This window comes from Epinephelus lanceolatus, chromosome 20 (assembly GCF_041903045.1).
Source record: "Epinephelus lanceolatus isolate andai-2023 chromosome 20, ASM4190304v1, whole genome shotgun sequence".
NCBI lineage: Eukaryota > Metazoa > Chordata > Actinopteri > Perciformes > Serranidae > Epinephelus > Epinephelus lanceolatus.
In genome coordinates, this window is record NC_135753.1 from 750,644 (window position 1) to 774,593 (window position 23,950).

General features: G+C 42.6%; 1 protein-coding gene across 1 annotated transcript in view; it reads right to left on the reverse strand.

Annotated features, from left to right (window-relative positions):
* Positions 1-23,459, reverse strand: part of arhgef4 (Rho guanine nucleotide exchange factor (GEF) 4) — a 463,081-nt gene extending 439,622 nt beyond the window's left edge. The window contains exon 1 of the mRNA XM_078162707.1: positions 23,267-23,459. Within this exon, the coding sequence (XP_078018833.1) occupies positions 23,267-23,359 (93 nt within the window). The 5' untranslated portion in view covers positions 23,360-23,459. The remainder of the gene's footprint in view (positions 1-23,266) is intronic.
* Positions 23,460-23,950: the final 491 nt, after the last annotated feature.

The following is a 23,950-nucleotide window of genomic DNA, read 5'->3' on the forward strand; positions in this document are numbered from 1 at the left end:
GAACGGGGCAGAGTTTTGTCCTGGCTTAAACTTAGAGCAGCAAATGGGCTAAGTATTCCTTACATAGGCTACATAGTCACAGACTTTCAAGTTGGGGGGGGGGGTCCAGGTTCCAGCCCGTGGTGTTGTAGTAGTGATTTGGGACTGTTGGGAGAAACTCTTTCATAGGAGCAGGCCATGAAAATAACTTTCTTGATGGGAAGGGGTGGAATGATGTTTTCATTGACTGTCAACACATTCAAGCTGCCTTTACCCGTGAGAACTAGAAAAGCACAGCCCGATTAGCCTATCGTACAGCAGTAACCATTCCGGCGCAAAGTGAGGCCCTGTTGTGGGCGAAAATTCCTTCCCACTCCTGCAAGGCTCAAGAGTGCGCATTAGTAGAGCCATTGGCAGAGGAGGATGGTGTTGACGTGGCCAGGGCCTTGGTAACCGGAAAAAAGGGCAGATTTCCCATTAGAGTGAGGAACATCAACCCTTTCCACATGACCCTTAACCGGTTCCAGAGAGTGGCTAATGTATCTTCTGTCTCCCCAGAGCACATTAGAGAAAGCAGAGATGTTGCCTTCACAGAAGTGAGCCCAGGTGTTGTGGAAGTCGACTTGGTCCACGTCGGCGAGCAACTGAAGGAAACGAGTGGTGGCGAAATGGGGTTCCCCTGCATCCAAGGTGTTGGCCTGACGGAGAAGCAACAGCTTCAGCTGGACCAGGTAGTCCAGAAATGGGGGCATGTCTTCTCCAGGCATGAAGAAGACTACGGTCGCACCGATATCATCAAACACCGGATTCCAACAGGTACTGCAGAACCAGTCAAAGAAAGGTATAGGCCGGTGCCCCCTACTCTTTACAAAGAAATCCGAAGCCTGCTACAGGGAATGTTGGAGGGAGGGGTAATTTGGGAGAGCAGTAGTCCTTGGGCCGCCCCCATAGTGTTAGTCCAGAAGAAATGCAGACCTTGGAGATTTGGTGTGGACTACCGCAAACTGAATAACATTACTCACAAAGACGCTATTCCCCCTCCCCCGCATTGAAGACTCACTAACCAGTCTCACACAAGCTGAATGGTATTCTACTCTGGATCTAGCTAATGGGTGTTAGCAGGTGGAGGTGGAGGACAGGGATAGAGAGAAAACAGCCTTCACCACTCCCTTTGGCTTATTTGAATTTGAGAGGATGCTGTTCGGCCTCTGTAATGTCCCTGCAACTTTTCAGAGGCTAATGCAGCGGTGTCTAGGGGATCAGCTCACAGAATCTGCCATGGTGTATTTGGATGATGTAATTGTATATTCTCAAGACTTTTCAGCTCACCTGGATCACCTGGAGAAGGTGTCCGAGGACCTTGGTTGTTACGGCCTAAAGCTTCGCCCTGAGAAATGTAAGCTGTTCCAAAAGAGAGTCAAGTTCCTGGGACATGAGGTCAGCAGCCAAGGAGTTGCACCAGACCCTGAGAAGGTGATAGCCGTTCAAAGTTGGGAGGCTTCTACCACAGTCAGGCAAGCAAGATCATTTCTAGAATTTGTAGGCTACTACAGACGCTTTATCAAAGACTTTTCCAAGATTGCTGAACCATTGAATGAACTTTTGAGGGGTACAGGCCGAAACAGGGGACGACATTCGCCCCCCATTCAGTGGGCCCAGGAGTGTGATGTAGCTTTCAACCAGCTAAAACAAGGCCTGGTCCAAGCCCCTGTTTTAGCCTATGTAGACTATACACAACCTTTCATTGTCTACACAGATGCAAGTAATTGTGGATTAGGAACTTTTTTGTCCCAAGAACAGGGTGGTGTAGAGCGAGTAATTGCGTATGCCAGCAGAAGCCTGCATCCATCTGAGTGCAATGACGCTAATTACAGTTCCTTTAAACTTGAACTGCTAGCCATGAAATGGGCAGTGGTGGAGAAATTCAAAGATTACCTCTGGGGCGCATAGATGACTGTTGTGACTGACAATAACCCTCTTGCCCATCTACAGACTGCAGAGTTAGGGGCTGTGGAACAAAGGTGGGTCGCTCAACTTGCAAGTTTTGACTATACAATCAAGTACCGCCCTGGGAAAGACCATACTAATGCAGATGTTCTATCTAGATTTCCAATCAACTCCACAGACCCCACAGCAGCTAACCAGGAGTGCGGAGACAACATGTTGGTACGGACAGTGGGGGCCCCAAACACGGGAGGAGACTCATTTGCCAGCTGGGGATGGGATCCAGAATGTTGGAGGCTGGAACAAGGGCAAGACCCCACCCTGCACCAAGTTTGTGGGTACCTGGAACAAGGTGCATTACCTGATGCCACTCAAAAACTGCAGCTTTCACAACCAGTAAAGAGACTGTTAAAACAGTTAAAACAATTAGAACTTGTTGAGGGGGTTCTGTGCAGGAAAGTGCAAGATTCATCAACTCTTGAGACTTTGAAACAGGTGGTAGTCTCTGAGTCCAAAACACAGGCCCTGCTGGAGGCTTGCCATAAACATACTGGACATCCAGGGACAGATTGGATGCTCCCTCTGCTGCGGAGGAACTTCTACTGGCCCCAAATGGAACAGGTTGTACAAACTTTTGTCCAAAGTTGCACCCGCTGCATACTGCATAAGACCAAAGCTAATGCTAAAGCCCCACTTATCCCTTTAACAGCTAAGGCCTCCATGCATATCCTAGCCATGGACTTTCTGACACTCAGTCGTCCCACAGACAGATATCAGAACATTCTGGTGGTAACTGATCTATTCACCAAATATGCATGGGCCATCCCTACTCTGGATCAGACTGCTGCAGCTACAGCTCGTGCATTGTGGACCCATGTTATACAGCCCTTCGGTTGCCCCGAAATCCTCCATTCCGACCAAGGTCCAAATTTTGAGTCCAAATTGATAAAAGAACTGTGCCAAGTGCATGGTTGTCACAAAACTCATACCACACCCTACCACCCACAAGGTAACGGAGCCTGAGAAAGGTTTAATCAGACTCTCTTGAACTTGTTGGGGACATTAGAGGTAGAGCAACACGGTAACTGGGTGGGATACTTGCCAGTGCTAGTCCAGTCTTATAACAATACCATCCACAGCTCCACTGGTTATGCACTAGCTTTCCTGGTGTTTGACCGCCACCTCAGAACACCCATGGACATGATGACTGGAGTGGCTGGCCCAGAGGCCACTCCTTCCACCACTACTGAATGGGTTGGGAAACATCATAGGCAGCTAAGCTACGCTTACAGTAAAACTACAGCCCACCTTAATAAAGCAGCAGAGAAAAACAAAAGAATCTATGATAGGACTGCTCAAGATGCCCCACTACTCCCAGGAGAACGTGTGTTGGTCTTAGACCAACGGAGACAGGGCAAGGGAAAATTGAGTGATAGGTGGGAAGATCAGCCCCATGTTGTTATAGCCCATCCCTACCCTGACCGTCTGGTATATAAGATAAGACCAGAAGGGAAAGAAGGTCCAGAACGCATCTTGCATCGCAACAGTTTACGCCTCTGCCTCCCTTGTCTGGCCCCACAACCAGCTGTGACCACTGAACCTCAGGCCAGGGAGAACAACCAAGGTTCAGTAGTGTGGGGTTTAGCACTCCCTTTCAACCCAGGGGGAGCTGTGGAGGAAGTTTAGGCCCCTGCATTAAGACGTTCCCAAAGGGAAAATAGGTGTAGACCCTTGAGATATAGGAAGTAGTTGTAGGGACTAGAACGTTTTAATCCTCTACTGCATAGCATTGCCCTCAGGCAACAAACCACATTTTCAGACCTCACATTGGCCCTTCAAAAGAAAACAAAATGTTTTTTTCAAATAATGCTACCAGACACATCTCTGGCCAATGAAATGATGAGTTGAAGGTGGTGTGACATTCATTTGGGGGCGGGAAACCCCCTTTCAGGAAGCAGCACCACGTGGGACAGATCGCCACTAGTAAGTAAGATAAATATCACTATTTTACATGTTTACATTGAAATAACTGTATATAGAAAAATACTCGCATGTGCATGAATATGTAAATAAGTATATTTGATTTTTTGAGTACTTATTTTGTTTTTATTTATACAGTAAAACTGTTTATTTTCATTCGTTGCAACACTGTGCAGTTAGCCCAATTTTTTTCAGGCAATATAATGCATTAGCATGTGTGTGTAGAGATGTGTTTGTATGCATTTAAATGATCATAATCTACTGATACTTACAGGACATGGACATAAGAACATTTTACAGCGGAAAGCAGCAGCGATGTGCAGTTAGGGACATTCCCTCAGAGAGTGAGGACAGTGAGCTGTCTGACAGTGACAGTGAAGGAGTGGATCAGGAAGAATGGATCCCTGAATCAGGTTTGAGGGACACTTAGAAGCTCAGGGGTCAGTTAGGGGTCAGTTGGTAAAGTAATTGTGTGTATGTGTGTGTGTGTGTGTGTGTGTGTGTGTGTGTGTGTGTGTGCGTGCATGCAAGTGTTCCTGTGCTTCCTTTTTCTTCTTTTCAAGGCAAGGCAAGGCAATTTTATTTATATAGCACCATTCATACACAAGGCAATTCAATGTGCTTTACAAGAGAAATACATTAAAATAAAACATTAAAGGAACAATAGATCATTAAAAACAAAAGCTAAAAGCAAGACAATAAATAGTTAAAAACAGTGCAGAAAATGCATTTAAAAAGCAAACATAAAGCAAAAGCAACAGCAGACAAATATAAAAACAATAGCTACAGATTATCCTAACAATAAGTTACATATCTAGTTCACTGGTAAGCTGCAGTAAATAGTAATGTTTTAAGCCCTGATTTAAATGAGTTGACAGTTTCAGCCGACCTCGGATATTTTGGAAGTTTGTTCCACAGGCGGGGAGCATAGAAACTAAAGGCTGCTTCACCTTGTTTGGTTTTGATCCTGGGAACACTGAGTAAACCTGTTCCAGATGATCTGAGGGGTCTGGATGCTTCATAACGTACAAGTATATCAGAGATGTATTTAGGCCCAAGACCATTTAGTGCTTTATAGACAAGTAACAAGATTTTAAAGTCTATCCTTTGACACACAGGAAGCCAGTGCAGTGACTTAAGCACTGGTGTAATGTGCTCCACTCTCTTGGTGTTGGTGAGGACTCTGGCAGCAGCGTTCTGGACGAGCTGCAGTTGTCTGATTGATTTTTTACTCAGGCCTGTGAAGACACCATTACAATAGTCCAGCCTGCTGAAAATGAAAGCATGAACAAGTTTTTCTGTATCTTGTTTAGACAGAAATTCTTTTATTCTTGCTATGTTTTTAAGGTGGTAGTAGGCTGATTTAGTAATTGTCTTAATGTGCTATTGAAATTTAGGTCTGAGTCCAGAACTACACCAACATTTCTGGCTTGATTTGTAGGTTTTAGTGTCATGGCGTCAATGTGAGCACTGACTATTGATCTTTGTTCTTTGGGGCCAAAAACAACTATCTCAGTTTTGTCTGTGTTTAGTTGTAGAAAATTCTGGCACATCCATGTATTGATTTCGTCAATGCAGTTATTTAGCAGATGTAGGGGACTGTAGTCATCTGGTGACACTGTTATGTAAAGTTGTGTGTCATCTGCATAAGTATGGTAGGCGATGTTATGATATTCCATAATCTGAGCAAGAGGGAGCATATAGATGTTGAACAGAAGAGGCCCAAGAATGGACCCTTGAGGAATTCCACATGTAATTTTTGTTCGCACAGATTCATAATTGCCAAGTGACACAAAGAAATCCCTGTCTTGTAAATAAGATTTAAACCAATTTAGCACAGTGCCAGAAAGTCCCACAAACTTTTCTAGTCTGTCGAGCATTATCTTATGGTCAACTGTGTCGAATGCAGCACTGAGGTCTAGTAATACCAGAACTGAAATCTTTGATGCATCACTGCTCAGATGAATGTCATTTAAAACTTTTACAAGTGCAGTCTCAGTGCTGTGATGTGCTCGAAATCCAGACTGAAGGGCATTAAAGGAATTGTTTTGCTCAAAGAAGGTGTTGAGTTGCTGAAAAACAACCTTTTCAATGATCTTTCCTAAAAATGGTAGGTTTGATATGGGCCTGTAGTTATTTATTACTGAGGCATCCAGATTAGGCTTTTTTAAGAGAGGTTTAATGACTGCAGTCTTCAGGGCCGTTGGAAAAAGGCCTGGCTGAAGAAAACAGTTGACTATCTGTAGTATATCTGATGCTATGCAGTTAAAAACATCTTTAAAAAAGCTTGTAGGCAGAGTGTCAAGGCAGCAGGTAGTGGACCTAAGGTTTCTAACTATGTCTGTCAAAGTAGCATAATTTAATGGGTGAAAAAGTGCCAAATTAATTGGAGAAGTCTTATGAGGCACAGGTGAAATAGCCACTGTGTTGGAGTTACAGACTGTCTGTCTTATCTTTAAAATCTTGTCTGTGGAAAAAATAAGTAAAGTCATTGCATGCCTTGGTGGATAGCAGTTCAGGAGGGACTGTCGCTGATGGGTTTGTCAGTCTGTCAACAACAGTAAATAAAGACCGTGCATTGTTGTTATTTTTGTTGACTTTCCTTGTAGATGTCATAATGAACCTGGAGTTTGGTTTTTCGCCACCTGCATTCTGCTTTTTCTCTTTTTTGAGCTTTTACCCGTGTGGTGTTCCTCCATGGTGGTTTTTTCTTTACCAGAGACAACTTTGACCTTCATGGGGGCAATATTGTCCATAATATTCATAGCTTTAGAGCTGAAACTATGAACCAGATCATTGACAGAGACTGAGGGCAGAGCTGGTGTGGGTATAAAATCCTGGGTGAATTGTGTACAGGTGTTTTCGTTGATATAGCGTTTTCTGATTACCTCTGTTGTAATTTTACTGGTGTCAGCTTAGATGGCCATTTTAAAGAAAACACAGTAATGATCAGAAAAGGCAACATCAGTCACCACAACCTCAGAAATGTTGAGCCCTTTGGAGATAATTAGATCTAAAATATGTCCCTTATTGTGTGTTGGCTCTGTTACATGCTGGGAAAGTTCAAAGTTGTCCAGGATGTAGAAAAGTTCTTTCGCACTGCCATCTTTGGGATTATCAATATGAATATTAAAATTACCCACTATAACAACACAGTCAAAATCAATACAAACAACAGACAATAGTTTAGAAAAGTCATCAACAAAGCACTATATTTTGGGGGCCTGTAAATGGTTACTAATACTGCTTGACAGGAGGATCTCAGTTGCAGTGCAACATATTCAAAAGACTCAAACTTCCCATATGACAACTGTTTGCACTGGTAAACATCCTTAAATAAAGTGGCTACTCCACCTCCTTTCCTAAGTTCTCTAACTGAGCTGATAAAATGGAAGTTTGGGGGGGCTGATTCAATAAGTACTGCTGCACTGTTGGTTTCATTTAACCAAGTTTCAGTTAAAAACATAAAATCAAGGTTTCTCTTGATAATAAAATCATTAATTAATAGTGACTTGCCAGCCAGAGATCTGATATTTAATAAAGCTAAGTTTAGTGTACTAACGTTGTCTGACACAGTCTGTGGCTGACGCATAACTGGAGTCAGATTAGATAGAGTAGCTTTGCGCTTCGAGTACACATTGTTTTTCCTGATGCTAGTCAAAACAGGAATGACAGACCTTGGAGATGACTCTGGCTGATACTTTTCAATTTCAAGATGTGTTTGACCATGCCACCGGCTATTTAAGATTGCCGGTATGTTTAAGGAAGCAGCATGGGGTCTGTCTCATCTCTGACAGGCACCTGAGTGATGACGTCTAGGGCTACTATTTAAGCGTTCATCAATTTGACTGAGCTTTAGTGTGGCAGCTTTAACTAACTCCTTGATTGGTGAGCGTGGTTGAGGGGGGGAGGGTTGACGCTGGCTCCGTGGTGACTGTGGTGGTGGTGGGGAGGGTCGACATTGGCTCCTTAGTGATTGTGCTGGTGCTGCGGGGGGGGGGGGGGGGGGGGACATTGGCTCCTTTGTGGTTGTGGTGAAGGGCAGGAGGGGCGTTGTTGGATCCCTGACTGGGACAGGGACATCCTCTGAATGCCTTGGGTGATGTGGAGCAAAGGGTCAGGTGAAAACAGGAGAAAACCAGCCTCAAGACAGTGAGTCTGAGACAGAGGAAGAGCAAGGAGATGAAGATGAAGAGGAGGGTGAAGTGTCTCACCTCCCAAGATGGAGAAAAGTCCACAACGCCAACATTGATGCCTACCCAGAATGGCAGGGCCAGCTGCCAACAGCTGATGACATCATGTCCACCTCCAATACTTAAGCGAGTTCTTCTCTGAGGACATTCTTGAAATTATTGTAGAGGAATCCAACTTGTACGCAATTCAGCGTGACCCCAACAAGCCCCTAAACCTTACCACCAATGAATTAGAGCAGTTCCTGGGCACTCTGGTCTACATGTCCCTCTTTGGCCTGCCAGCAACTCGAATGTTTTGGAACAAAGCCACCCGAGTGTCCCAAGTAGCAGACACAATGACCCTCAACAGATGGGAAGCCATCAAGAAGTCCCTCCACATCAACAACGAGAGATGGGAGGAAGATGATCCCCTCTACAAAATACGTCCTCTGGTCACTCACCTGACATCCAAATTGGTCTCCATCCCAATGAGTGAGAAGCTCGCTGTAGATGAGCAGATGGTGCCATTCAAGGGGAGACACAGGTTGAAACAGTACCTGCCATCAAAGCCAAAGAAGTGGGGCTATAAAATTCTCATCTTGGCAGGATCTGATGGTATACCACACAACCTTGAGATCTACACTGGGAGAGTCAACCAACCTCCTGAGCTGGCAGGTGTTGGAGCTAGTGGAAATGTCGTCCTCTGCCTGGCCCAGCCAATCCCCAAGGAAGAGAACTACAAGCTCTTCTTTGACAATTGGTTTACTAGTGTCCCTCTTGTAGTCACACTGGCTCAGCAGGGAATTCGCTGCACTGGCACTGTTCGTGGCAACAGATTACCTGGGGTCAACCTGAAGAGCGACGCTGATCTGAAGAGAGCAGGACGTGGGGCATTCGAAGAGAAGATGGCCGTGGTGAGAGAAACCACCTTGCATGTTGTCAAGTGGTACGACAACCGCTCTGTGACCCTTCTGAGTGACCACACCGGAGCCAACCCTGTGACCGAGGTTGACAGGTGATATTATTTTATATTATGTTATCATATCACCTTCTTTCTGCTAAATAGATGATCTGTTACTATGGTTTTAACATGTTATCAAATGTAAAGCACAATATAAATAAATAAATAAATAAATGATCTATTATTATCATTACAGGTGGGATTGCAAGCAGAAGAGAAACATCACTGTCCCCTGCCCTGCTGTGGTGCAAGAATATAACAAGAACATGGGTGGAGTGGACCTGCTCGACTCACTGATTGCACTCTACCGCAACAAAGTCAGATCAAAGAAATGGTACCACTGGCTGGTGTTCCACCTCCTCGACATGATAATCGTTACCACCTGGCTGCTCTACCGAAGAGACTGTGAAGGCACTGGCATGGAGCAGAAAGACGAAATGAAGCTCTACACCTTCAAATCATACATTGCAGAGGGCCTCTGCATGAGTGGGAAAAGCCTGGAGAAGAAGAGAGGTCGTCCCAGCCTGTCCATTGCTGGTGCATATGAGGAGAAGAGGAAGAGAGGACCCACAGCTCCCATTCCAATCCCAGATGTCCGCCTGGATCAAACAGCCCACTGGCTCATCATGATTGGGGACAAGTTTATGATTGATATATTATCAGGGACCCCAAAGCTCCCCCAAAATGGGGTGAAATATTTTTTTCCCCAAAAATTAAAAAGTCATGCAGTAGAGGGTTAAGTTGGGGGGGATGTCACAGGGTGCAGTGTGTCTGTGTGTGTACATGTGCATGTGTGCGCCGTCCGTAGGGGGATCCTGATTGGCCCATGCTGCTTGGAGCGTTGAGCCCAACCCCCTTCAGGCAGGTGATTAAGAAGACGCAGGTCAGGTGTGCAAGAGGAGAGACGACAGATGCTGTGGCAGAGAGGAGTGGAGTGGAGCGGACAGAGATGGGCCCGAAGAGCTCAAAAAACCACGGAGTGCCAACCAGCCTACGGCCAGATTGACCGATTCTGAGAGGACGGGAAGAGTCTCTGCAGCTCGACCACACCAGGAAGGAGCAGCAGTGGAGAGACCATAGACGCCCGCTGCTACATAGAGGGTGGCACGCCACATGGGGAAAGTGGAGGGGTGAATGCACGCTTCACCCCTCCTTCAGTTAAGTCTCCCTCTTTGTTCATTCTGCAATTTACTGCTGATTACATCAGAGAAGAGTTAACCTACCGAACTGAAACAAGAAGGGGAGGGCCGTTAGTTATTTGCATGTTTTATTTAGTGTACTTTGTGATTTTCCATTTGCCTAATTATTTCCCTTTGATTTTTGCTTGATTTAGTGCACAGTATTGCTTAGTGTATATAATTTCATTGTGTGATTAATATTATTTTTGGTGTTTTTGGTTTTGCTAGTTGGCCACCCCTTACTTAAAGTTAGACCATATTAGTTCATTCTGTAGGAACGTCTGATGTTAAATAAGTGAGAACTAAAGGGTCTGCTGATTTGGGTTCTCCCTCTTCCTTTCCTCCTGCACCTGCCAGAACCAGACGTCGCACATGGTAGAAGCTGTCAAGCATCCAGGTGCAGCAGCTACCCGCAGATTGGACTTTTAAGCACTTTGCACCTTGGACACTGGGACATTGCTGACATCCATTGGACTGGTTTTAACCTTGTTTAATTATCCAATTTTAACTTTGCATTTTTATTCTGTTTTTGTCATTTATTTCTTTCTTTTGTTAAAATACAACTAATTTGTCTCCTAAGAACTGGTGTCTGCATGCTGTATCGAGTCAACAAACCTCCCCAGTAGAATTTTTAACACTATTTAAAGAAACTTAAACTTTTAGCTGCCTTCACAGGCGTGACACCTTCTTGCGACCACATGTATGGATGTGTCATCCTGGAGGAGCTAGACAACCCGTGCAACCTGATTGGGCTGCAGGTACTGCCTCATGCTACTAGTATTGACAAGGACACTAGCAGAACATAAAACTAGAGAAGAATCTGTTAGGAAAAATAAGAGTAGAGCAGCTGTTTGTGGCCATTACATGTAAAACCATTCCCATTTTGGGGGTTGTTTTGCTTTTGCTTCTGAGCATAGTAAGGCAGCTACTGTGTTTGGCGCACACACTTAATCTCCATCGAAGCAGTGAAAATAGTAGTATGGTTGTCATGGAGATGAGCCAAGCCAGAGCCCTTGCCTCCGATGCTTGTGTCAAAGAACAACAACCCATAGAGGGCTTGGGCCGAAAGTAGTCCTTTTTTTTTCCATTGTGCACACCTTTTACACTCTCAAAACAACCCCATTCAGTCTTCATAAGTTTTGGCTAACATTGCCCGCAAAAAATAAATAAATAAAATTCACCCTGCCTCTCACAGCTTCCATATAAACAGTCAAAGGGTAAAGGGCATGCTTCAAATTGGCCCATCGCTCCAACAAGATGATGTACTGTACATGACTTGTGTACATATCAGAGTTGAGCCATTCTGATGAGAGAAGCAGCAGTTAAAAGAGCAATATGTGAACTTCCCCACCCAAACCAGATCAACTTCAGCCAAAAGGGCAGGACCAAACCAGAAGACCCCTACCCATTGGTTGATCCAGACATGTTCCTTTACAGAGTGGCTGCTGTTATTTCCTGCTAACTGATTATAGCTGAGTGTCTTAAAGAAGCTTTAAAGATTAGCAGAGCTGCCTTTTTAGCAGACAGTAGAGTGGCTGATTGTAGCACAACAACACAACTCTTCACCATAGCTATCCAAACATGCCCATGGTCCATGTTTTTATCCTCTTATCCCCTGTAGCAGCAGAACCTGCACTTTGACTGAACATGAATGTTTACTGTTGCCATGGCAACAGATGCCGTTTCAGTAGCTAACGTTAGCTTAGCACAATCTACATATTAACAGTGAAACAAAAATAGCTCCCAACACCAACAGCTGTTCTATCGAAGACCTTAACCAGGGTGTTGCCACTTGTCATATCTTACAACAGTTAACGTAACCTCACTGAAACGATGTAACCTAACTAAACACGGTGCGGTTCAGCATAGACATTACAACTACATTAGTAAGAGTACACCATTAATAAGACGTGAAGTGCTTTGTGACTTTAATCCTACTCAAAAGAATAAATGAAAAATATAAAGGATGAGTTGGCTGATAACTGCCAACTGAAGAAGCAGCCAAGCCACAGCTTTAGAGAACTGAACGTTGCCCACAAGCATCGTTGTGCCTTTCATACTCAAACAGAACAAATAAACACACACCAATACTCACTGTATGACATTAACATAAAACAATGAATGCACGTTACTTATCGCTGATTATTTAAAAAAAAAAAAGCTCATAGAAAAACTGCATGACATGCGAAAACTAAGTCATCAGCTGGGTTATCACGTGCTATCTGAAAATGGCAGAGTTTTACAAGTGCATTTTCGTTCGGACTCGCAGAAAGTTTGTTTCAAAACTCTGTGTGTGTAAAAAGCAAATCCACACGCGTAGAACTGAGATCCACAAATGTTTTTTCGATTCACAAATAAAAACTCAGTTCACAAATGCCTGTTCAAAAGTTGTAAATGTTTGGAAGATATTCACAAATGCTTTTCATTTATTTGCAAATTAATTTAATGGATTCACAGATATTTTTTTTATTTGTGGAATGTGTTTGTGTTTGCAGATCCATTTTATACTTGCAAAATATTTTTGTGGGTTTACAAATCTTTTTTTGTATTTGTGGAAGGTGTTTAATATTTACAGATTACACATTTACCCACAGATTGTCGATCTGTTCACACACATAATTATGAAACAAATCTATCTCCATACATATACATATGTAATATTTGTATATATTTGCATATCCTTGGAGGCTTGCACCAGCGGTTGACCATTTTCACACTTTTTGAAGATCCCTTTAGCACTCCATGCATTCATTTTTTCTGACTGGTAAAAGTTTTGCTTATACTTATTTCATTCTGTCAATATTAGGCTGAGGTTAACTGAATTGCTGTAAAATGACTTCCGATTCACATAATCTCCTTTATTGTCAGATGGAGCTATGATGGGGATGTCCCATAAATGCAGCCAATTACACCGCTGAGTCTTTTAATATATGAAAAGTATTTATGAATCATTGCATAATGTAGCCGCGTAGATCTTCTTTTTAAAAATTATTTCTTGGGCTTGTATTGCCTTTAATGGCAGGACAGCATAACATTAAGGGGGGAGAGAGAGAGAGAGAGGGAAAGACATGTAGCAAAAGACTGTGGGCTAGAATTGAACCTGCAGCAGCTGCAACAAGGACTATGCTCTAGAGTTGAGACCAGGAATCAGAGTCGAAGTCTTACACACTTCTCTGAGCTTCTAGTGCAGTTACCCACCCATAGTTTTATACAAACGGTGTCTGTCCCCCAACCACCTAAATCATCTAAATCTAAACAAAGAGGAGTTGTGCATAACAACCTCATAAAAATTAAAACCTCTTCTGTGACAGAAAGACAAAACAGGAGAATTAAATGTGGACTGTTAATTATAAGGTCTCTAACATCTAAAGCAGTGTTAGTAAATGAATAAATATCAGATAATCATATTGATGTACTCAGTCTCACTGAAACCTGGCTGTGTCAAGATGAATATGTCAGTCTAAATGAATCCACTCCTTCCAGTCATAATAATACCCACATTCCTCAAGGCAGCGGCCAAGGAGGGGGAGTTGCAGCCATTTTTAACTCTATTCTGTTAATCAGCCCTAAACCTAAACTAGATTATAATTCATTCATTTTCATTTGTTCTTAGTCTTTTACATCCGACCTGGAAAACCTTGCAGCCACTTTTATTATTGAATTTGTATCTGAATTCTCAGAGTTTTTATCCCGTTTAGTTCTTAAATCAGATAAAGTTATCATTGTTGGGATTCACAGGACCACAGATGATTTATCATTTGGTAAAATCATCACTGGGCATTTAAAGGCTTTTTCCTCTGCATGGTCTTCAAACAAAGAGAGCTAGGTGACACCCATCTCCACAGGAGGTCTCACCTCACACCTCAGTGAGACACAACTCTCACAACTTGATTGGACAAGACTTTTACAGTGACATGTGACTCTGTGATGTCACAGGCATGTAGAAGTTCTGCTCCCTCCAAGCCTTTTTTTCTCTCTTGCTCCAGCTGTTCAACAGCTGCACACTTCTTTCTGGCTGGGCCTGGACCAGCACAGAGGCCCAGACCTTTGCTCCATAACCCCAAACCAGGGCAATTGATCATGGACTCTCTTGCAAACACAAGGTTTGCAACTAGCTTTCCAGCAACAAGGAACTAAGTGAGTTAGCACCCAGCGTCTAACTCTGCTAAACCCTGAGCGACCAGCTTCCTCGGAGTTTCACCTTTAGAACAAAGGACCCAACAAACACTGCACCTGGAACCATCTTCCCAGCCTTCTTCTGCCGGCTAACAAAGCAGCACACCACCAAGTGACTCTTTCTCCCAACCATTCAAGGATCGGCAATGTAACAACTAGGCGTAGCTTATCACAGCTTTACAGGCTAAGCAAGACTGTTTAACTTGTTGTATGTGATTTGATGCTGTTCACTGAGTTATTGTTGTGATTGTTTGCAGTTAGGTCATTGATTAGTTGGCTTCGCCAAAGCTAAGTGTTCATTTTGCTAATACTGTTCACAAACAGATTCTTGCACCCAACTAAACAATCTCTGCACTAATCCAGACCGTTTGCAACACACATCACATTGACATAGACTCATTAACAAATAGGCTTTCAACAGAGCTACACCCAAACAGGAATCTCAAAGTTCCCGCTTCTTTTCCTTTGTCTTTGTCCTGACCACACGGTCAGACAAACACCTCCCCCAAAGCAAGCCTTGATTCAGCCACTTTGGTAGTTCTCTGTTGTCAGCCATTTTGTTTTGTAGGCCAAACGGCTCCTTGACCACCACACCTGCCTTTGTCTTTCTCTTCTTTCTCTCTCTCTCTCACACTCACACACATACACACACACATACAGTACAGGCCAAAAGTTTGGACACACCTTCTCATTCAATGCGTTTTCTTTATTTTCATGACTATTTACATTGTAGATTCTCACTGAAGGCATCAAAACTATGAATGAACACATGTGAAGTTATGTACTTAACAAAAAAAGGTGAAATAACTGAAAACATGTTTTATATTCTAGTTTCTTCAAAATAGCCACCCTTTGCTCTGATTACTGCTTTGCACACTCTTGGCATTCTCTGGATGAGCTTCAAGAGGTAGTCACCTGAAATGGTTTTCCAACAGTCTTGAAGGAGTTCCCAGAGGTGTTTAGCACTTGTTGGCCCCTTTGCCTTCACTCTGCGGTCCAGCTCACCCCAAACCATCTCGATTGGGTTCAGGTCCGGTGACTGTGGAGGCCAGGTCATCTGCCGCAGCACTCCATCACTCTCCTTCTTGGTCAAATAGCCCTTACACAGCCTGGAGGTGTGTTTGGGGTCATTGTCCTGTTGAAAAATAAATGATCGTCCAATTAAACGCAAACCGGATGGGATGGCATGTCGCTGCAGGATGCTGTAGTAGCCATGCTGGTTCAGTGTGCCTTCAATTTTGAATAAATCCCCAACAGTGTCACCAGCAAAACACCCCCACACCATCACACCTCCTCCTCCATGCTTCACAGTGGGAACCAGGCATGTGGAATCCATCCGTTCACCTTTTCTGCGTCTCACAAAGACAAGGCGGTTGGAACCAAAGATCTCAAATTTGGACTCATCAGACCAAAGCACAGATTTCCACTGGTCTAATGTCCATTCCTTGTGTTTCTTGGCCCAAACAAATCTCTTCTGCTTGTTGCCTCTCCTTAGCAGTGGTTTCCTAGCAGCTATTTGACCATGAAGGCCTGATTCACGCAGTCTCCTCTTAACAGTTGTTCTAGAGATGGTTCTGCTGCTAGAACTCTGTGTGGCATTCATCTGGTCTCTGATCTGAGCGGCTGTTAACTTGCGATTTCTGAGGCTGGTGACTCGGATGAACTTATCCTCAGAAGCAGAGGTGACTCTTGGTCTTCCTTTCCTGGGTCGGTCCTCATGTGTGCCAGTTTCGTTGTAGCGCTTGATGGTTTTTGCGACTCCACTTGGGGACACATTTAAAGTTTTTGCAATTTTCTGGACTGACTGACCTTCATTTCTTAAAGTAATGATGGCCACTCGTTTTTCTTTAGTTAGCTGATTGGTTCTTGCCATAATATGAATTTTAACAGTTGTCCAATAGGGCTGTCGGCTGTGTATTAACCTGACTTCTGCACAACACAACTGATGGTCCCAACCCCATTGATAAAGCAAGAAATTCCACTAATTAACCCTGATAAGGCACACCTGTGAAGTGGAAACCATTTCAGGTGACTACCTCTTGAAGCTCATCGAGAGAATGCCAAGAGTGTGCAAAGCAGTAATCAGAGCAAAGGGTGGCTATTTTGAAGAAACTAGAATATAAAACATGTTTTCAGTTATTTCACCTTTTTTTGTTAAGTACATAACTTCACATGTGTTCATTCATAGTTCTGATGCCTTCAGTGAGAATCTACAATGTAAATAGTCATGAAAATAAAGAAAACGCATTGAATGAGAAGGTGTGTCCAAACTTTTGGCCTGTACTGTATATACACACCAAGCTTGTATATAGTTAGTTAGAATTTGTGTGTTCTGGTTTGCTTTGCTAGTTTGTGAATAAATATAATTCTTTGGAATCATACCTGCTGTCTGTTTAATGTTGCACAAGAGTGAATGAATAGTCAACCTCTGCTGCGTCAAGAACTCCGAAATCCTTCAGGCATTACCGTTAATTTTGGTTGTTGTCATTAATTTCATTATTAATCAAAACTCCAAATTAATAGTTTAGCCTATTTTATGAGACTGATATCTTTAACTGGCTATCATTTTTCCCTTTACGGGAATGGTGCCCTATGAGGTGATTTAATGTTAATTAAGTCACATTATTTAACATCATTATTAATTATTATTAATAATTATTAATTATTTCCGATAGCCAATTAAATCCCAACATATTTGGTGCCCCTTGGTGAGACCTAATATGTTGATCCCAACATATTTGGTGCCTCCGTGTGAAGCCTAATGTGTTGACCCCAACATCATTGTAGGCGATTTTAACATTCATGTTGACGTTGATAATGACTCCCTGGCTACTGCGTTTATCTCATTATTAGATTCCATTGGCTTCAGTCAGGGTGTACATAAACCCACTCACTGTTTTAACCATACCCTCAATCTATTTCTCACGTATGGAATTGAAATTGATAACCTAACAGTCTTTCCACAGAATCCCTCACTCTCGGATCATTATTTGATTACTTTTGATTTCTTTTTACTCGATTACACGCCACTCAGAAACAGTTACTTTACTTGATGTTTATCAGATAGCGCTGTCACAAAATTTAAGGAAATTATTCCTTCATCATTAAATTTAATACCATGTGCTTCAGTAACAGAGGTTTCCCGTACCGACTTTAAACTCTCCTGAACTGATCATCTTGTCGATAGTGCCGTAGGCTCGCTGCGAACAACACTCGACTCTGTAGCACCTCTTAAAAAGAAGTTAACAAAGCAAAGAAAGTTCGCTCCTTGGTATTCCTCTCAAACCCGTGAGTTTTTCTTCTCCTTCTTCTCCGCATGCACTGTTGCTATATAACTCAGGACTTAAGCACCTGTCCCTCAATCCCTCCTGCTTGTCCCTTACTTTCCCCTTGACACACTATAGTGTATCACGGCCCTCTCTGGCTCATACTAGGAAGTTTTTCCAATAAAGGCTGATAGGCTAGTCTCCAGGGAGGGTGGGTGACGGTCACAATTATGCACAGTATGGGTATAAAATCCTTGACTGCAAGACTAACAGTGCATCAATCAAAAAGCTTACACCCTTTTGTGGTGCTAAGCTACGAAGACTAATGCAGACAGGTATAAAAAGAAAAAAGAAAGAAAAAAAAAATCAAACCCGTGAGTTAAAACCAAGCCCGGTTCTAGGCAGGCATATATGAGGGGGCAGTCATAAATGTGAAGGGGACATCATGCTCCAGCACATTTTTGCCATAGGTAGAGCTGACAAATAAAGGTCACTCACTCACTCACTCACTCACTCACTTGCAGGATGTGGGGATGCTGTGTGAGTGCCCTATAGAGGGTGTCAAAGCACTGTGGTCTCAAATATGCTTGCCGCTTGTTTTGTTGTTGATAACAGTGTTTTCTACATGGAATTGGGTTGTTGTTAGCTGTGTGTCCAACCCCCAACCTAAAGAAATGGATTGCACTTTGTCAGGCCTCTACCCTAAGACCTGTCCAACTTGGGTGTCTCACCTGAAGACTAAGCTCCTGCTGGTATAGCTCTTAGGGTCACTGAGGCACGCAAACCCCCTGAACACAATAAGGTGGCAATCCCTCAGGGAGGAAAACTGAAAAATAAAATAAACAAAAAATAAAATAAAAATTAAGAAAAAAAAAATATATATATATATCCTTCACCCAGGCACAACCAACATCTTAACATTTATCTTATTGGATGGCCATTAGGCATCTAGACATATGAAATAAATTTGAACCTAATAATTACAATAACCTCACTATAGCCAGTATTTACCAAAGCTAGTCTTATAAAAAAAAATTCTCAAACTAACAGAACTAACAAACACAACAGATATAGGCTAGAGCAGAACATTTTATATTTTTTTGTTTTTTTTTTGTTTTGTTTTTTTTTGTCATTTTTTTGTTTTTTTTTCTTAGCAATTTAACAGATTTCTCTTCACTCCACTCTCCTTTGAGCTGCTGAAAGCTGCAGGAGTGAAAAGTTAATTTAAGCTTTGTAAAAATCGCTGTGATTATCAAAAAACAGTGTGTAGAACTAGAGGCTGGGCGAGGCTTTATGTAGGGGTCTGGCAAACACAGGGCATTTGTCCTCAGTATGTGACATGCAGCAGGCACTCATCTCTCGCTGTGCTTGTGTGATTGAAGAAATGTTCGCACTGACAGGCTCACTCTCTATGCTCACACTGCTATATTTACTTTAGTTTGTTGTTAACTATATATTCAGTATCTCACGACACAAGATGCTATGACGAGTCTAACGGAGCTTCACATTACTGCTGCATTCTGCCTCACTGAGACTGAGAAACCTGACGCCGATGCATCTTGGCTCATTTGCATACTAAATAATGATTGGGTGTTTACTGGGGGGAGGGTCTCTGCTGACTGCAGACAGTCACACACAGCCGGCACACAGCACGGAGTGGAGTGGAGACAGATGAGAAAACTTTTCTGTTTTGCGCCTTTTACGGCGGATTTGATTTGAGGGGGCAAGACATTTGTTTAAGGGGGCATTGCCCCCTCTTGCCCCTGTGTAGAACCGGCACGGTTAAAACAAATATCGCGAAAATTTGAAAGGAATTGGCGATTAACCAAACTGGAAGAATCTTGTTTAGTCTGGGCAGACAGCCTCAAAACGTATAAGAGAGACCTCCGCAATGCCAGAGCAAACTATTACTCAGCTCTAATAGAAGAAAATAAGAACAATCCCAGGTTTCTTTTCAGCACTGTAGCCAGACTGACTGAGAGCCACAGCTCTATTGAGCCTTGTATTCCTTTAGCCCTTAACAGTAATGATTTTATGAGTTTTTTAATGCCTCTAACTATTAGAGGCAAAATTCATGACATCCTGTCCTCAGATAGTACCTATCTGCCCTCAAACACAGCTGTAAGATCTAATATATATTTAGATTGCTTCTCCCCAATTTCTCTTCAACAATTGATGGCAGTGATTTCTTCATCTAAATCATCAACATGTCTCTTAAACCCCATCCCAATTAGGCTACTTAAGGAAGTCTTACCTTTAGTTAACACTCACTTATTAGACATGAGCAATATATCTTTATTCACAGGCTATGTACCACAGTCTTTTAAGGTAGCTGTAACTAAACCTCTCCTAAGAAAGCCCACCTTGGATCCAGAGGTGTTAGCCAACTGTAGACCAATATCTAATCTTCCCTTTCTTTCAAAGATCCGTGAGAAAGTAGTCGCAGACCAGCTGTGTGATGTTCTCCATGATAGTAATTTATTTGAAGAATTTCAGTCAGGATTTAGAGTGCACTGAGACAGCACTAGTTAAAATTACAAATGATCTTCTGATTGCTTCAGAGAAAGTGTAGTGTAAGATTTAATCATTAATCATTAATCAGTAAAGTTGATTAAGGTTGAAGTTCATATAATAATGTTTTTAAGTATCCATGTATGGCAAAACACTTTTACACAAGTTTTGTATTCATATATTGAAAACACACACACATACCATACCATGTACTGCCTGGAAGTGTAATAATAGACACACACACACACTCTAAGGTTTTATATTGCATGAAGGCACAAGGGACCTTATAGAAATGGTCCCCAAGTTCCTTATGTTTTTAAAAAATAGTGTGAACTCGAGTTCAAACCTAATGGTGGGAGAGTTTGGGGATTTCCAGGCCGGGGGAAAAAAGATTACACCATTAAGACACACCTGGGCATGTTCTGAACAAAAGCAAAAAGGCCTGCCACCAGTAGGTTTGGGCCTGGGTAGGAAGGGCTAAAAGGAAAAGGGTGGAGATTCTCTCGAATCTTCACCAGCATAAAAAGGAGAGCTCAGAAATTGAAACTTCAGTCTTGCTCTGGAGCCTGACTCATGCATTGTATGTGTTGAAGCTTGTGAACACATTAAACTCGATTGTGCCAGATTCAATTGGTCTCCAGTGTTTCTCTGAGTGTCAGCCAACTGAACCTAAGATACTAAATTAACACAGAGGATGATTTTGAAGAGAAGGTGAGGACGAGGTCGGGAGCCATCTGGCCCAATCCCAGGCACCGATTTTCGCCTCATCAAAAGGACTCGTCTCTGTACTTGTTTTATTAGATCTTAGTGTGTCATTTGACACAATTGACCATCAAATTCTGCTACAGAGACTGGAACATTTAATTGGCTTAAAAGGTTCTGCACCAAGCTGGTTTAAATCTTATTTATCTGATCATTTTCAGTTTGTTAATGTTCACGATGAATCATCCTTACGTACCAAAGTTTTTTTTGGAGTTCCACAATGTTCTGTGCTCGGACCAATCCTATTCATGCTATATATTTTTTCCTTTAGGTAACATCATTAGAAATCACTCTGTAAATTTCCATTGTTATGCGGATGATACACAGTTGTATTTATCGATGAAACTAGAAGAAAGTAATGAATTAACTAAACTTCATAATTGCCTTAAAGACATAAAAACCTGGATGAGCACCAATTTCCTGATGTTAAATTCAGACAAAACTGAAGTTATTGTTCTTGGCCCCAAATAACTCAGAGACTCTTTATCTGATGACATAGTTTCTCTAGATGGCATTGCTCTGGCCTCTACCACTACCGTAAAAAACCTCGGAGTAACATTTGACCAAGATTTGTCTTTTAATTCTCATTTAAAACAAATCTGACAGACTGCATCTTTTCATCTGCGTAATATTGCTAAAATTAGGCCTATCCTGATCCGAAAAGATGCAGAAAAATTGGTCCACACTTTTGTTACTTCTAGGTTGGATTACTGTAACTCCCTATTATCAGGTAGCTCTAATAAGTCTTTAAAAACTCTCCAGCTAATTCAGAATGCAGCGGCACGTGTACTAACAGGAACTAAGAAATGAGGTCATATTTCTCCTGTTTTAGCTTCTCTGCACTGGCTCCCTGTAAGATCCAGAATTGAATTTAAAATCCTACTGTTAACTTATAAAGCTCTAAATGGTCAGGTTCCGTAATATCATAGAGAGCTCATAGTGCCATATTATCCCACCAGAAAACTGCGCTCTGAGAATACAGAGTTACTTGTGGTCCCTAAATGATCTTCCTGTTGTGGTCCAGGAGGCAGACACCGTCTCCACATCCAAGACTAGACTTAAGACTTTCTTCTTTGATAAAGCTTATAGTTAGGGCCTGCTCAGGCTTGCCTTGTACCAGCCCCTACTTAGGTTGATTTAGGCCTAGTCTGCCAGGGGACACAGGGCACCTTCTCTCCTTCTCTCTCTCTCTCTCTCTCTCTCTCTCTCTCCCCTTTGCTAACACTCATGTCCTGTTATTGCATCTTGCTAACTCGGCCGTACTGCATGTCACTAACTCAGCTTCTTCTCCAGAGCCTTTGTGCTCCGCTGTCTCGCAGGTTAATTAATATCACAGCGGTGCCTGGATAGTGTGACTTGTGTGGTTGTGCTGCTGCCGTGGTCCTGCCTGATGCCTCCTGCTGCTGCTGCTGCTGTTATCGTTAGTCATACTTCTACTGTTATTATACACATGATTATTGGCACACATGTATACTATCATATATTAATATATACTTTCAACTTATTGTCCCACAATAGCTGTAATTATAATTATAATTTTGTTACTTTCATTAATGTTGTTGTAAGCTACCTTCATTACCATATGTCCTGCATCTCTCTCTGTCTCTGTCTCTCTTTCTGTCTCATTGTGTCATATGGATTGTTAATTTATTATGTTGATCTGTTCTGTACAACATCTATTGCTCGTCTGTCTGTCCTGGTAGAGGGATCCCTCCTCAGTTGCTCTTCCTGAGGTTTCTACCATTTTCTTTCCCAGTTAAAGGGTTTTTTGCGGGGAGTTTTTCCTTATCAGCTGCGAGGGTCCAAAGGACAGAGGGATGTTGTATGCTGTAAAGCCCTGTGAGGCAAATTATGATTCGTGATATTGGGCTTAAAAATAAAATTGATTGATTGATTGATTGTACATGGGGTGCCAGCTCCATCCACTAAGCCACCGATGACCCGTTGGATATTTCCCAAAAGCCATTGGCACTGGCAAACGGGGTCTAATCACCATCTTCTTATGCAACAGCCTCTGAATAAACTGTGCCTCAATGTCCACAACTTAATTCACAAAAGGACAGGCCATGTTTCTCCTTCCTGCCACACACAGATTTGTTGGATGGCCATGTTGGATTATAATTGTAAAGAGACATTTTAAGACACTTTATGACCTCACATTAAAAAAGAACTTTGCACACATTGTACACAGTAGATCAAGCACCTCACATTCACACTGCAATGTGTTAGTGGAAAACTCTCTTACCTACAAAGCTTAGCCAGGACAAACATGCAGACTGGCTCTATTTCTACCAGAAACAATACTCACTATAAATGACACAAACACACACAGGATACCTGTCCATAGATGAGCCTTTGAACTAGGTTTTCATCTCCCACTCCCTCGTCTCTTTCTTCTGTCTCTCTGTCTTTCAACTTTTGCCTCGGCATCCAAAGGCTCCACAGAGTCAGTGTTTCCTCCTGACAGCCTGGAGATGCTACCCACACCCAGCATGGAGGGAATGTGGACGTGGGTGCTGCAGTCACGCTGATGCGTGAAGGCCCCTGAGACAGCTGGCTATTGTGCCAGCAGGCCTTCACTGAGATCACACATAGACACCAACAAAGCTAATCTTTCTTCTCCAGAACACAATATTCCTGATTGTGCTGCACCAGCTGTGACCAAGCCTTTGCCTCAGCATATGCAGAGCTGAACCTTACTTCTACTCCACCTGTTTGCATGTAGTTACATCCAGAAAAACACTTCAGACTTATCTAAGCTCATCTCTGAGGTGGATGAGGAGCCTGATCTGTATTCTGAAGGTTGAGGTTGGTAGGTGGATGGGGGGCCTGGGGTTAAATGTTTTACCTCTTATGCTCTACAGATATTTCATGGTTGATAAAAAAATCTCTTTGGACTTGGAACTGCTACACTGATAAGCTGACATGAAAAAAATCATTTAATATTCCACTGTTATATGATTCTGGCAACAATTAAATCGTAAGCAACTGGACTTTGATTTTGTCTAGAAGACGTTTCGC